Source organism: Gigantopelta aegis, chromosome 8 (assembly GCF_016097555.1).
Source record: "Gigantopelta aegis isolate Gae_Host chromosome 8, Gae_host_genome, whole genome shotgun sequence".
In the NCBI taxonomy this organism is placed as follows: domain Eukaryota; kingdom Metazoa; phylum Mollusca; class Gastropoda; order Neomphalida; family Peltospiridae; genus Gigantopelta; species Gigantopelta aegis.
The window spans coordinates 69,402,509-69,419,820 of NC_054706.1; the positions used below are offsets into that span (position 1 = coordinate 69,402,509).

A 17,312-nucleotide genomic window follows, 5' to 3' on the forward strand; every position below is an offset into this window, starting at 1 on the left:
TGTGGGAAGCGCAAATAAAAGATCCCTTGCTGCCTGTCGTAAAAGAGTACCCTATGTGGCGACAGCGGGTTTCCTCTGAAAAACAGTGTCAGGATGACCATATGTTTGACGTTCAATAGCCGATGATGAGATAAAAAAATCAGTGTGCTTTAGTGGCGTCGTTAAATAAAACAAACTTCTTTTTCTGTGCAAGTCCCAGAATGTGTTTATGCATTTCAGATGACTTATCAGTAGCATACTCGAGGGATCCATCAAACTTCCACAATTCACATTTGTTTATAGCTTTTTGTCAGAGCATAGCTGCATCAAACAGTACCTTCATACTGGAGTCCATATCCAGTTGCGCACTGCTTCATCTCTAGTTTTTTTGACTGAGAGTCTATCAGATTTATTACTCCGTTTGGGCTTGTGAAATTCAATATCAGGAATCTCCATCAGTAATAATTGCTTAAGTGCCTTACGGTCATATATTGGATCCTTTACATTGCTGTGTATCATTTTTGCAATTCTGTAATATTTGGATATTTTCCATTTTGTAGTTCTTCTTCGACCATACTAAGAATTTTAATTCTCGTAGCAACTTCATCCACTGGAATACCATCTGTGTGATTGTCATCCAAATTCCTGCGCAATACATTGGTCACACTTGCTGCCTAACAGTTCTTATGGTATCGTACAGCTATGGCATGAGCGTCATTCAGGTCAAGGGCTGTACTGAGTTTTACCAGCAGTTTTTGATTGTTACTTTTTTCTATTGCTTTTCTAAGGGAGTTACCAACATTTTCTGTTGCAACTCTGTGCAGTGTATTGTACTTTTTCCCCATCACAGAAGAAACAGAGATCTGTTTTATAAGGATTTGACTGAGATAGCGTTAGCTTACTTTCCGTGTCAGGATGAATGTCCACAGGCCTTCTTTTTGTGTCCACTTGTCATTAAAATAAATGCATACAAAAATGTAAACAACGTTCTTCGATTCTATTAAAGGTGCATTAACTTCAAATACCAATGTCAACAATAATGCAATTATTTTTATAAAATACACCACTGGCAATGTCACACATTACCAAATCCTCGCAATAACTCGTATTATAAAACTTTTTTTGAGCTGGGGTTGGGGTGGGGGGTTAACAAAAATGTCTAAACTGGTTCATGGTAGCTCTAGAAACATGCCAGAAATGGATTCCCCGATCTGAAAAACATATGATTACATATTTTACATTGTTTATTTGATTAATATTGACACTTTGATGGAATATTACTGTCACCTAATTAAATATTCAAAATGGCGACCATAGCTGCCATCTAAACAATTTCTCCGAGTTCCATCAAAGTGTTTTTGGTAATATACAATATACCTAAGATATCTGACCAGGTGATTTGCTTTCATAACCAAATTCCCACGGGAGCTTATTTTATAACACTTGCTCCCTGACTAATATACCGGCCTCGGTGGCGTCGTGGTCAGGCCATCGGTCAACAGGCTGGTAGGTTCTGGGTTCGGATCCAGGTCGAGGCATGGGATTTTTAATCCAGATACCGACTCCAAACCGTGAGTGAGTGCTCCGCAAGGTTCAATGGGTAGGTGTAAACGACTTGCACCGACCAGTGATCCATAACTGGTTCAACAAAGGCCATGGTTTATGCTATCCTGCCTGTGGGAAGCGCAAATAAAAGATCCCTTGCTGATAATCGGAAAGAGTAGCCCATGAAGTGGCGACAGTGGGTTTCCTCTAAAAATCTGTATGGTCCTTAACCATATGTCTGACGCCATATAACCGTAAATAAAATGTGTTGAGTGCGTCGTTAAATAAAACATTTCTTTCTTGACCTGACTAATATATGTTGTCACTGAGGAAGTCCAACTATCACTTAGGTCTGTCTCCATATCCTTTTTCGGGCGGGACGTAGCCCAGTGGTAAAGCGCTCGTCTGATGCGCAGTCAGTCTACGATCGATCGCCGTTGGTGGCCCATTGAGCTAGTTCTCGTTCCAGCCAGTGCACCACAACTGGTTTATCAAAGGCCGTGGTATGTGCTATCCTGTCTGTGGGATAGTGCATATAAAACATCCCATGCTATATGTGGAAAAATGTAGCTGGTTTTCCCTCTAAGACTGTATGTCAAAATTACCAAATGTTTGACATCCAATAGCTAACGATTAATAATCAATGTGCTCTAGTGGTGTTAAAAACAACAGCAAAAACCAGTATATTTTAGTCTTTACGATTTGTCCATAACTTAACCAAAAAATTAAAGCTAAAAATATTAATTTGTTTAAATATTTTTAAAACAATGATTCAACATGAAATGGCAACTTGGCGAATAGTTATTTAAAACAAAAGAAGAAGAAGAAAGTGATGATTAACATAAATATAAAAATTCAAGATTTAAATAAAAACACGGTGTAAAGAACTGTGCGAAAATACAAATATCACAGATAGATACTGACTTTTACTCAAAATTTCAATTGTATCTCGAAGAAATTGGCCATTCTCAAAGAGAATGTTACATCCCTGCACCACGGTGAGGTTACAGCACGCGCAGGGGAAGAAGAAGAAGAAGAAGAAGAAGAAAGAGTTATGATGTCAAACATCGTAGGCCTATTCAGAAATCTTCTTGCCTTAAATTCAGACAGATTTATCTAGCACCGTGCAAAAGCTGGCTAATCAGTTTGTTTTAGAAGGCCAGAAACACCATGGTTGAGTTTAGCCAGACCGAGCAGAAAAACGTCTGCTAGATTGCCTAATGCGCTTCACGTTAAACCAAATGGTCACGTCGGGAACCAATCAAATAGTTCGCGACGGTTAGCGAAACTTTTGCTGGCTGAACTTGGGGGGCAGTACTACTTCCACCAGCACCGCTATGTGATGTATATATATATATATATATATATATATATATATATATATATATCATTCATTGTTTTATTAACTGCTTAACGGTTGCAAGGAATAAAGGAATGGGCAGTATTGATTGTTCTTCCTTTGATCAACCCAATAGATCTTGGATGTGATATCTCAATTTTAACCATAAAAATGTAGAAAGGGGTGAGGAAATGTGCATAATTTTGGCAGCCAAAGCCCTGTGCTAATACTTTCCAAACAATAGGGCCTACACCATTTAAGGAACCAGAAACAAGAATAGTTGTTAACTTTAATTGTTGTCAATATGTCCACCAACTATCAGAAATTAACGTAGTAAATAAAAGTCAAAATAAACATCAACAACGATGTTGAAACAAACTCGTAATCAACTGATCATTTGGGCTAGTTGACATTGACATTTTCGATGGTGCAGTTGTTTGAAAATAGACGTATTTTATAGTTTAAATAATATATTTTATTGATAAAATACTTTATTTTATAGATTCTTGAATGGATATGACTATCTTTTTAAAAATTATATATTTATTGCTCCAGTATTACTTGGGGTGACAGTAAAATGTTGAACATTGCACGTGGGGTATAGCATTGGCGCAGGACGCGGGCGGGGGAGGGGGGGGGGTACATATTTTGTAGCAGCAGCGATGGTTTTTATATATTTATACATGATTACATATACGGTGTGTGCCCCCCCCCCCCCCCCCCCCCCCCCCCCCCCCTCCCACACACACACACACTTTGTGACACCTTATTACGCCTGTATAAGCGAATTACAGGCGGGGTATAAAAAAACATTTATTGTTTTAGTGTAAATAACCAATGGGATTCGAGTATTTTACACGTAGGCGAAAATATGTGTTATTATATAGTATGAGATATGCTTTCATCACTGGTGTAGGAAGCTGGGGGCAAGGGGGCACATGCCCCCTCCCCACTTTGTAGCCACAGCGATAGTTTTTATATATTTTTACATGTGTGTGTGTGTGTGTGTGTGTGTGTGTGTGTGTGTGTGGATACTGACTCACAATGAAAACGCAAAAAACAACTTTTGATTGCAAATAACGACAAACTATTAATGAATTGATGGATAATGTAATATGACATTAATGACTGGTATTCATGAGATACATTCACATGGAAACATGGCCAGTTATCATCAGTAATCGAGTTGCATTCGTAATCCAAAAGTTCAACCCCCCCCCCCCCCCCCCCCATATCAAGGTCAGTATCTGGTGTGTCCACCATTGGCCCGTGAGCATGCGTGAAGACGACGGGGAAAGGATTGGCACAAACATCTCAAATAAGCCACAGGAATGTTCCTCCACTCATCCTGCAGCGCCTGTGCAAGCTAGCGGTGACGTACACGACGTCCTAACTCATCCCACATGTGTTCAATTGAGTTCAAATCCGGTGAAACGACGGGCCAGTTCATAACGGTGATACCGGCTTGTTGCAGGAATGGCTGGGTAATTCTTGCAGTATGTGGACGGGCATTGTCTTGTTGAAACAGAAGGGGACCTCCTGGTCTTCGGTGACGGAGCAAAAGTGGCTGGAGAACTATTCTTAGAATAACGTCAACATAACGCTGGGCTGTAAGGGCATCGTGGACAATGATGAGATCACTCCTGAAATCACAGTTGATTGCCTCCCATACCACCAGACAACCGCCGCCAAACCGATCACGTTCCCTGACACATCCGTCAGCGTACCGTTTATGGAGTCTCCTGTACACACGTGCTCTTCCATCGGCAAAGGAGACAGAGAAACGTGACTCGTCTGAGAAAACAATACTGCGGTAAAAGGCTGGTGGATGATTACCATTCTGGAGAGCAAACTGTAGTCTCGCAGCACGATGTCGCGGTGTCATGACGTTACCGTTGTACGGGCGTCTGCATCTGAGTTAGGCCGTTCTGAGTCGACGGATGACCGTCATCGGATGGATATGCCTTCCATGACGTCCTATCGTGTTGCTTGCTGTCATCGTCTCAGTTCTGATCCGGTCACGGAGGTGGTGTCGAATCTGCCGATCTTGGCGTGGGGTCGTAACGAGACGTTGACCAGGTCGAGGTCGAGCACGGACACTCCCGGTCTGTTGATGACGTTCAACAAGTCATTCAATAGTTGATGGATGGACTTGAACCATGCCCACGTGCATGCAGTAAGGTTGAGCATGTAGTGAACGCATTTCACACCATGTTGTGTGTTTCTGCTATTGTATGTGTAACGAGAACAAAACCAGGATTAAAACCCAGACAAAAGTACCAATCAATGGCTTCCTCTCATAAATTGTTATTTTAAGTCCAATAAATATGTCACGGGGATCCTATAATACCCGTAACTGAATGAAACACGATTATCCAAATATCTCTCCTAACTGTATATCTATTAGATCTCTCTGTAACAGGCAGTTATCCCCGCTGGCTCGTCTAGGTATGATCAGAGATAAGATCTTATATAAAGTATATATTATTATAGCACGTTTAGTTCACTAGAAAACACAACAAAAACACAATACACTTTGGAATCTGTATTAACCTACGCTGACAAATGTACTGCCGCAGTAGTTAATTAACAACAACAAATAATAACAACCCAAAACTGATCACTTAATTAGTTAATCTCTAGGTGTCTAGTTTACACAATATGCTAATCACTTCACCGTGACACAACACCCACACGTGTGATAATTGAGAAACGCTTCCAGGAGAACTTAATTAATAAAGGAATTACAACTCTATTCCTAACTGGTTAATTTTTAATTAACCCTTACTACTCGTTCAGTAACGTGTGATAATTGAGAAACGCTTCCAGGGGAACTTAATTAATAAAGGAATTACAACTCTATTCCTAACTTGTTAATTTTTAATTAACCCTAACTACTCATTCAATAACCTTGTAATACAGACTTAATACTGGTACCTATCACAATAAAGACAATAACCTACAGTTTACATAGGTCCTCTAGGATGACTGGCTAAGCCTTAATAATTATTTAGGACCGTGAGCCTACAGATTACTGCGTCAGATGACCGGCAGCACCGTCTAAATAATATTGGTATAATACAGTATTAAAATATTTAAAGTCACATCAATCACATCAAGGTTATACACAGAGCAGAAAATATATAATTACCAAGTCCAAACGGACAACGTTCCCCCTGGACGCCTTCCAATATGTTTCTCACTGATATCTCTAAAACCCTAGCTATTTATCATAAAAAAACAGAATATCGCCTGGGGTACATCGCGACACCGAATCCCTACAAGTGCTATTTCCACAGAGAACAAGCGGTATATTTTCTCTTAGATGGCCAGACTCAATGACGCCTAGTCGCCAAAATCACGGTTGTAAAAACCGCACTCGCGGTGGTATTACGTAACTACTGGCCACCTCGGCTTAAGTGCATATTGGAACTGCACACGGCCCTCTAAAACAATTAATATCGCCACAGGCGAAAACAAAATTAAGAGCATGTTCCGCCACACCCCCGCACCTCAAAAAGGATATTTCCTCTACTCTAGGAATAGGGAAATGTACTACATTAAAACAAAACGTGCGTTAACTGACGCATCCGGGCATTTATAACACATGTAATAATAAGGTGACTACCAGTAATCACACTGAGTCTCTGAGTCCCTGGTATACAAAAATAAAACAGAAATCAAGAATGTCAACACATTATCATAACGTTCAACTTCGGGACAGGGCATCAGCGATTACATTGGATGTGTCCTTGATATGTTCAATGGTAATTGGGAATTCCTGAAGTTGGTGGCTTTCATTCTGTGAATGAAAGTAAGCGGATTATGATCAGTAAAGACCACCACTTGATGCACTGCCGATTTCACGGAGATCTGAAAATGCTTCAGAGCTTGTACCATGGCCAAAGCTTCCTTCTCTTTAGTGGAATAGTTCACCTGGTGTTTGTCAAACTTTTTGGAGAAGAAACTTACAGGATGGTCCAGTCCAGTTTCGTCTTCCTGGAACAGCACAGCTCCAGCTCCCACGTCACTGGCATCCACAGCTAGCTTGAAAGGCACTCGGTAGTCTGGTGCTGCCATCACGGGAGACGAGGAGCGCATCTGCTTGAGACGCTTGAATGACTTCTCGCATTCATCTGACCACTGGGACTTCGTTTCCTTCTTTTTCAGTGGCGCACGTTTTCCAGGTTTTCTCCGATAGGCATGCTGTCGAATCGCTGTAGCGTTGGGTTCCAAGCGCACATCCTGGCTTACGGTGTTTTAGTAATCGTTGGAAGGTTCTGACAAATGGAAACATTGTCTTGTTTCAACGTAGTCAACTTTGCTCGCTGGGGGCTCAAGTCTGCTATAATCAGGCTGTTGGTTAATTTGATCTCTGCAGTCTTGACGTCATCACAGGAAATTGAGTGACTCTCAATTTGGACCGGTATCACTGGAACTATCGGCAGTCTGTCAAAATAACCTTTTAGCAAATTGATGTGACAATACCTACTTTTCCTAACCCTATCAGGAGTGTTTATCACATATCCTGTCTCATTAACCCGTTTGTGCACAACATAGGGCCCGAAATACCTGCTCTGTAATAAACCCCGTTTAATGGGAAGGTACAGCAGCACCTTATCCCCTGGTTTAAATTCCCGACTCCTAGCCTTCCTATCAAACACTGATTTTATTTTGCTCTGAGCATGGCTCAGTTGCTTCCTATCCATTCTATCTCTAACTCTCTTATTCATTAATACTCCCTTGTCCACAGTTAACAAGGTAGTGCGAGCTGCCAACAAATTTGGATCAGCCCCCTGCTCTAGAACTAACTCTTGTCTATTACAAGGTAAGGCCCCTCTATCAAACACAACTGGTTCATTTACCCTCTGCGGGAGGTCAACAGGTTCCACCACATTTAGTTCGTCAGTTGACTTATCCACCAATTTACTGATAACCTCATCCACTCCAATTTCATGGCTCACACACGTATCAGACAAATCACAAATATCCTCTGGGTATCGTGTTACCCTACTGGCCATAGCCCTAGTCATTACACACGCGGGATATCTAATCTCATCAACCTCACGCTCTCCTACTAGTAAAGGGCTGTCTTTAATTAACAATTGGTCACATTTCGGCTGACAACACCGACTAGTCAAATCATTACTCAACAAAACTCCTATGTTTTCAACAGGCAAGTCCTTTATAACACCCATAATGACTGGTCCCGTCACAAACTTCGAACAAGAAAAAAACGTTATGTAACCGGACAACCATTTTTTCTCCAGTAACCGAGGTTAAGGCCAGACTACGTCCTGTATCTGAATTCTCTATACCAGCTAAACACTCTGACGTTATCAGCGACTGACTACAGCCGGTATCTCGATAGATTGATATTGCCTTAGTACACAATTCTTGTTTCACATCACAAACCATACCAGTGGACACATACGGGTTTACTTTCTCTGCCATGGAACTAACCATTACCTCTCTCGCTAACGGAGCTGACCTCACTAAACCGACCACTTGCGCATTATCGCGTTTCCTTTTAAAACAGTCCCCGACAAGATTGTTATCCTTTTTACAGTAACTGCAATGTGGACGAAAAGTTCGTGCATTGGCTGATAATGCAGGCTTATCCTTACTTTGCCCACCAGGTGCATTCCTTGCCTGACTAGCTGACCAACTAGATGACTCTCCCCGATAGTTACCTTCCCGGGAAAAACCTGGCTGAAATTTGTCTTATCACCCTGTTGTATAGAGCTACCCTGTACTGCCTGAGCTTTGTGTATTAACACGTAGTCATCTGCCACTATGCCTGCCTCCTCTATCTTTTTGACATCACGATCCTCTAAATGAATACGTAAGCTAACTGGTAATCCATTTTTAATGTCCTGTAAGATCAACAACTCCCGTAACTCGGTATATGACTCTGCCTGATGAGACACCACCCATTTATCAAACATCCCTGCCTTCTTAGCCACAAACTCACTATAAGACTGACCCTGCGTTTTTCTCAACTCGCTATACCGTAATCGATAATCCTCAGGTCGTAATTCATACGCCCTCAACACTGCCGCCTTAACTAGGTCGTACTGACTTGCTCGCTCATCACTCATTGAATTATAAGCTACACTAGCCTTCCCCTTAAACTTAGACACGGCTAACAATGTCCACTTAGACTGCGGCCAATTTAGCTGCTTAGCGGCCCGTTCAAAAAGTTGGAAGAACATATCTACCTCCTGTTCGTCAAATACAGGCACTGATCTATAAGCCTCCGACATGTTAAACCCATTTCCGGCTTCCCGTCTAACTTCTTCAGTATTCAACTTTAACTCATGTTCCACTTTTAATTTTGCTAACTGGAATTCTCTATCCCTATCTCTATCTTCTCTATCTCTCTCTCTCTATCTAATGCACGTTCTTCTCTTTCGTACTCAAGTTTTTTAAAAGCTAATTGTTGTTCCACACTTAACTCATTTATCTCTATCTCTGGAACAATCTCACTGTCTTCCATAACAGGACTATAACCAAAAACTTCCTGGATAATAATTGTCCTTATATCTCCTAAGGTTTTAGCTGATGTTAAATCAATTTCTCGCTCACCCGCGATTTCAACCTTACGTGCTCGCTTAATCTCCACTACACTGAGCGTAAGCCTATCCAGCAAATTCTTATCCATGTTTAGATATGACGCACTTATTATTAATTAATTTTCTAGTGAACAACGTTGCTACTTCTAGTTATTTGTAAAAATAATTTATAAAGCCCCCATTTACAAACAATACTTTTTTTTAAATATGCATGTCCCGTTTCAGATCCGGGACGAGCGCCCCAATTTTCACTCCTGTCACGGGGATCCTATAATACCCGTAACTGAATGAAACACGATTATCCAAATATCTCTCCTAACTGTATATCTATTAGATCTCTCTGTAACAGGCAGTTATACCCGCTGGCTCGTCTAGGTATGATCAGAGATAAAATCTTATATAAAGTATATATTATTATAGCACGTTTAGTTCACTAGAAAACACAACAAAAACACAATACACTTTGGAATCTGTATTAACCTACGCTGACAAATGTACTGCCGCAGTAGTTAATTAACAACAACAAATAATAACAACCCAGATCTGATCACTTAATTAGTTAATCTCTAGGTGTCTAGTTTACACAATATGCCAATCACTTCACCGTGACACAACACCTGCAAGTGTGATAATTGAGAACCGCTTCCAGCAGAACTTAATTAATAAAGGAATTACAACTCTGTTCTTAACTGGTTAATTTTTAATTAACCCTTACTACTCGTTCAGTAACGTGTGATAATTGAGAAACGCTTCCAGGGGAACTTAATTAATAAAGGAATTACAACTCTATTCCTAACTGGTTAATTTTTAATTAACCCTTACTACTCATTCAGTAACGTGTAATAATTGAGAAACGCTTCCAGGGGAACTTAATTAATAAAGGAATTACAACTCTATTCCTAACTGGTTAATTTTTAATTAACCCTAACTACTCATTCAATAACCTTGTAATACAGACTTAATACTGGTACCTATCACAATAAAGACAATAACCTACAGTTTACCTAGGTCCTCAAGGATGACTGGCTAAGCCTTAATAATTATTTAGGACAGTGAGCCTACAGATTACTGCGTCAGATGACCGGCAGCACCGTCTAAATAATATTGGTATAATACAGTATTAAAATATTTAAAGTCACATCAATCACATCAAGGTTATACACAGAGCAGAAAATATATAATTACCAAGTCCAAACGGACAACGTTCCCCCTGGACGCCTTCCAATATGTTTCTCCCTGATATCTCTAAAACCCTAGCTATTTATAAAAAAAATCCGAATATCGCCTGGGGATTCATCGCGGCACCGAATTCCTACAAGTGCTATTTCCACAGAGACCAAGCGGTATATTTTCTCTTAGATGGCCAGACTCAATGACGCCTAGTCGCCAAAATAACGGTTGTAAAAACCGCACTCGCGGAGGTATTACGTAACTACTGGCCACCTGGGCTTAAGTGCATATTGGAACTGCACACGGCCCTCTAAAACAATTAATATCGCCACAGGCGAAAACAAAATTAAGAGCATGTTCCGTCACAAAATATATTTTTCATTAATCACAACAAAATATTGAAAAATATCTGTTTTGCGGTGTCAGTATATGTATGGACTCTCAGACCTGTAACTCACTTGGATACAGTTATAACAGAGTGAAACAAGAGTGTGAGATGTATTTATATATAACATATTTTAGACCGACCTCTTTTGTAGTCTGTCCTGCATAAACCATAAACAAAGCAGTCTTGAACATGTTTTTAGTCTATAAGGAAATAGAAGACGCTGCTGTCACATACGTAGCTTCTCTTACAAAAAAAGCAGCTCAGCTGTGAGGTGCTGATTGGGTGTTTAGTTTTTGTAAATTGAACTTACTGTGAGTGCTTATTTTGCTTTGCTTTGCTTTGTTTTGCTTTGCACGCACACCTAATGAAACCATGACATTCAGATCATTGTTCGACAGCAATTTAGTACAGATAATTATTAACAAAATAAATAGCTGATAATGATAAATGCTGTTGCAGGTCAGTTACGCAACAGCCTATTGCAGCGGCATTTCTAAATGCCGTCACGAATTTTGAGGCATGTCTAATTGCTTCTTTTTTTTCTTCTTTTTTTAAAAAGAGAAATCAACTTCACCGACTTGTTTACATTGCCAGGCTTCGTGATGACAATTTTGACAGAGCCGAAGTTGCCGGTAAGTATGTATTAAAGGCGCAAACCCTAATTTCAACTCTTAAAAATGGACACTAAGTTTAGTTAATCTACAAACCTGTAACACACAAGAGTCTGTGACGTTAAAACCGAAAAATAGCCTTAACACATGGACTAGAACTCGAATCAATAACCGTTAGATCTCAGACGCACGTGCGTTTTTAAAAATATGAAAAATGCATTTTGTGATATTAGAAAGAACAGGATGACCAGAAACACATCGGTTCTACGGGAATGGATCATCTAAACAATAAAATATAAGTAATGTTTGATTTCAGTGATCATAAATAACTCTAATAGTGAAAATTATGCTGTAGTGTTTAAAATCTAGGACCTGTCCCTTTAAATTACTAAAGAAATATCTCTGTTTTGCATGCGTTCTAGATCTTGTCTGTTAAAGTTAAAGTTTGTTTTGTTTCAGGACACCACTAGAGCACATTAATTAATCATCATGGTCATTTTGACACAGTTATAGAGAGGAACCCGCTACATTTTTCCATTAGTAGCAAGAGATATTTTATATGCACCATCCCACAGACAGGATAGCACATACCACGGCCTTTAATATACCAATCGTGATTTCACTTGGGTTAATTACAAGTGTCGTGGGTATACAATGGTGGGTGTGGTTGTTTTATATATAATCATGGACAAATAAAGTGAACATGAAGGTACTGTATGTCCGATACAGTCAGACCTCCCTACAGTGACCGTCGTTACAACATACCGGCCTCGGTGGCGTCGTGGCAGGCCATCGGTCTACAGGCTGGTAGGTACTGTATGTCCGATACAGTCAGACCTCCCTACAATGACCGTCGTTAGAACATTTACACTATTCAAGCATTCAAATTGTCGGAAACAAACGTACAAAATTCTTTTATTCCGTCCAATTACAAAGGACAGAGCAAATAGGAACAAACGTACATCGCACTTCAGAAAATACCTATATGTATTTCAAGATGCCGTGAAAGGTTAGGAGGAACATTGTCAATGATCAAGGTTGGCAGTACACATACATGTATTGTGTATATATGCAGTCACGTTAACCTCGAATAATTATGTCTTCTGTTTTCATGGCGGATCAGTTTGTACCATCTTTAGATTCAATTTTGATGTATAATCCTTGTTTCCAAATAGCACTGTTTAAATATCAAAACCGCTATAGTAAAAGAACAGTTGGGGGAATATGAGCAGTTGAAAAAGTTAAAGTTTGTTTTGTTTTAATGACACTACGGCACTAGAGCACATTGTTTTATTAATCATCGGCTATTGGATGTCAAACATTTGGTAATTGTGACCACTGGCGTAGGAAGCGGGGGGGGGGGGGGGGGGGGGGGGGGGGGGCAAGAGGGGTATGTGCCCCCTCACTTTTCTTGATCCAGTAGCAGCAGCGATGGTTTATATATATATATACACACACACACATATATATACACACATACACACACAAACAAACACACACACACACACACACACACACACACACACACACACATATATATACCGTATATACACACACACACACACATATATATACCGTATATACACACATACATACATGTGTGTGTGTGTGTGAATCACCCCCCTTTCTGGCACCTTCCTACGCCACTGTTGACATATAGTCTTAGAGAGAAAACACGCCACATTTTTTCCATTAATTGCAAGGGATCTTTTACATGCACCATTCCATAGAAACTCAAGGAATGCACATACCTTTGATGTACCAGTAGTGGTGCACTGGCCGGAGCGAGAAATAGCCCAACTGGGCGCACTGATAGGGATCGATCCCAAACCGATCGCGCACTGAGCTACGTCCCACCCCTATGAGCATGCAAAGGACAACAGAACAGAAAGTGGACTGTATTTTCATAAGGATGACCAAACTATTATAAGGATTATCATAAATATGTCTTGTGAATCGATAGCCATTTAGACCACTGCAGTCTAAACGGATCCTACAATGGATTATTTGGTTTGAGCGTAATCCAAATTCTAGAAAGTATGTATGTGGTAATTTTTTAAGTGGACATGTTACCTTTTTTCCCCTGCAACCACCGTTTCTATTGACAGAATATGATCACGAATAAAGCAGTCATATTTGACACGCATAGTTACATTACAAAATCGCTAGGTCATCGTACAATGTGGCTGAAATAAGAGAAATAATAGCTTTCCCCATAATTCTTATGGTATGCAGGATAAAGATAATAACCAGTTAATGACATCGGAAATCTGATTTATCCTTTTCAGGCAGAGCCTCACAGAAATGAGATAAAGCAGATATCCGACGTCATTAACTAGATATTGTCTATAAATTTGTCAAGACAGTTTAACTTTCTAATATTAAATACACATGTATTATTATATTGTTGATATTAAGCAATAATGTAGGCCTACATAAAATATACATGTAGTTGAATTTTTGCACAACAGTCCAAAACCCAACAGGCAATCCTCATCCCTTTAAGTTTATAATATTTCTTAAGGAGCTAAAACTTCTTACTAACAATTTTAATGCATTAACATCTTGCGGGATTTCATCGTTGGAATTAAATGGGTCCTACTAAACATACACTGTAATTTAGTGACCGAGATTCGATGTTAAGTACAATCTTCTTTTATGATCCATTCGTTAGCGTTTAATACGATTCATTCTGATCAGCAACCTATAGTGAATTCTGTTTGAAATTCTAAAAACCAGAGTAACCGAATCCTGACTGACAATTGGTAATTTTACCTGGCAAATCCAGATCGACAGTTTTAATTTTACCAAGAAAAACCTATCTGACCGACAGCTGATAATAGGTTTGTAATTCACAACGTAAACACCGACAGACAGGTAAAACAAGAACTCCGAGGTCATCTCACCTCATTGTGTAATTAAATGTATCGTTTAATTTATTGCTTTATCAGATTATTATGAAAAACACATCAAGAAGTTGCAGGAGGATTTTCAGAGTGAACAGATCACAGGACTGATGCTTACATACCTGAAATACATTGTCCATGCAGTTGAGGTATGTATGAACTAACAGTACATCCATTTTATAGCACTTAAATCTGCAAGCATCACGTCTCTACAGACTTATAGAGAGAAACGTATTAATTGTTAATTTTTTAATTAACTAATTTTACGAATGTACAAAATAATAGTGTTGGCGAAAAATTGAAGGGTAGCTATATCAGATCAAGGGCAAAATGGATAGAAGGAGAAAAACCATCAAAGTTCTTTTGTAACTTAGAATCTAGAAATTACTTTAGTAAATTAATATCAACTATAAGATTAGATAATGGAGAGGTAATCGTTGACCAACAAAAAATATTAAAAGAAACCAAATAATTTTACCAAAAGCTTTATTCTGCACCTGTTGGGCAAAATAATGACAATTTAATGAAAAAAATTGGTAATTATAAATTTAACAAATTAAGTGATAAAGAAGTAGAAGAATTAGAAGGAGATATAAAATATTCTGAAGTATTAACTTTTTTAAAGGAAATGAAAAATGACAAAAGTCCTGGGTCAGATGGTTTTTCTGCAGTTCTTCAAAAACAATTTGATTGACATTGGATATTTTATAGTTAGATCAATTAATTATAGCTATTCTGTCAAAGAAATGTCTCATGTCCAAAAATTAGGCATAATTACTTGCATCCCTAAAGAAAATAAACCTAAGAAATTCTTAAAAACTGGAGACCTTTAACTTTGTTAAACTGTACTTATAAAATGGCATCTGGGTGTATAGCTAACAGAATAAAGCAAGTACTAGATAAAATTATAAACAAAGACCAAACTGGCTTCATTAAAGGAAGATATATTGGGGAAAATATAAGACTAATATACGACATTATGTATTGCACTGAAACACATAACATACCTGTGTTGCTGTTACTAGTAGACTTTGAAAAAGCATTCGACTCAGTATCATGGTCTTTTATAAATAAAGCACTAGACATATTTAACTTTAAAACTTCTATTAAAGATTGGATCAAAACTTTATATAACAATTCTTTATCTCGGGTAATGCAAAATGGGTTTTTGTCTGAACCATTTCATTTAGAAAGGGGATGCAGACAAGGGGACCCATTGTCGCCATATATGTTTATTATATGCGCTGAAATTCTAGCAATTCTTGTTAGAAATTGTACATCAATTAAAGGTATAACTATAGATGGAGAAGAATATTTAATATCCCAATATGCAGATGATACCAGTTTCATTCTTGATGGATCACCAGTCCCTTCATAGTACGCTAAGAGTTCTAGATAATTATGCTCATACTTCAGGCTTAAAAATAAATTATTCAAAACCAAGCGCTATCTGGATAGGCAGTAAAACGTTTTCTAAAGATGTTTTTCACCATACTAGATGGAAACTAGACTGGGGGGCAACTGAATTTAAACTACTTGGAATTAAATTCCCAGTCATGTTAGAACATATCGGTGAACTCAACTATGACCCTAAAATATTGGAAATGCAAAAGTTAATAAAAATATGGTCAGTGAGAAAATTAACTGTTTTAAGGCGAGTCACGGTTCTAAAAGCCTTAATAAAACCGAAGTTAACACACCTTTTAATGGTATTACCAAACCCAAACGAAAAAGTAATAAAACATCTGAATACATTATTTTTTAAATTTATTTGGGACAATAAACCAGAAAAGATAAAATGAACATTAAAAACACAAGACTACAAAAATGGTGGTATAAAAATGATAAATATAGATAACTTTCTTATAGCTTTAAAATGTGTATGGGTTCGAAGATTGTTTCAAGAAAACTCAAAATGGATAACCCTATTTAAATCAGTTACAGGTATATCCACAAAGGATCTAATCTTATATGGGGATAATTTTATTGTTCGTAAAACATTGCACATGAAAAATATGTTTTGGAAAGATACTCTGGAAAATTGGGCAGAAATACAACAAAAACAAAATCCGAATAATGTAGAAGACATACTTGGAACAAATATATGGCTTAACAGTAAAATATTAATAGATCATAAACCATTTTTGTATAAAACCTATATTGGTAAAAGCATTATTTTTATAAACGATTTATTAGACGAAAATGGAATTTTTTTAATATATGACCAGTTTGTTGAAAAATACCATACCCTGTATAACTACAAATTTTATCAACTATGCATCATTAATAAATGCTGTCAAATCATTTATATATAAATTAGATCAGTTAAAAGACGATCATTTTAACACAGTGAAAAATCCTATATACCCTTTAAAACTGCAACTATTATTAAAAAGTAAAAAAGGGTGCAGAGATATGTATGACATTTTAAACTTTCAGTATGTAAAGCCAAAAGGACAGATAAAATATAGTAATGAAGGCTTTTTATTTGAACAAACTGACTGGGAAAATATTATGCTTTACCATTTCGATGTGTGAAAGATTCTAGCCTTCGATGGTTTCAGTATAGATTACTGCAAAACATATTAGCTACTAATACTTTTCTATACAAGATTAACTACACTGATTCTGATATATGTAACTTCTGTAATAATTTTCCTGAAACAATACAACATTTATTTTTCGATTGCGATAAGGTACACACTTTATGGGAAGCAGTAACAGGAACTATAATTCATTTTAATAAAATTATTATAATGTTTGGTTTGATAAATAATAATAAAAGCGATTTTATAAACT

General features: G+C 38.1%; 1 protein-coding gene across 2 annotated transcripts in view; it reads left to right on the forward strand.

The window, feature by feature from the left end:
- LOC121380078 (testis-expressed protein 47-like) overlaps positions 1–17,312 on the forward strand; it is a 32,264-nt gene that overhangs the window by 7,609 nt on the left and 7,343 nt on the right. For both annotated transcript variants that reach the window (XM_041508829.1, XM_041508830.1), the window contains exons 2-3: positions 11,556–11,628; positions 14,559–14,662. In XM_041508829.1, coding sequence (XP_041364763.1) covers positions 11,556–11,628; positions 14,559–14,662 — 177 coding nt within the window. The remainder of the gene's footprint in view (positions 1–11,555; positions 11,629–14,558; positions 14,663–17,312) is intronic.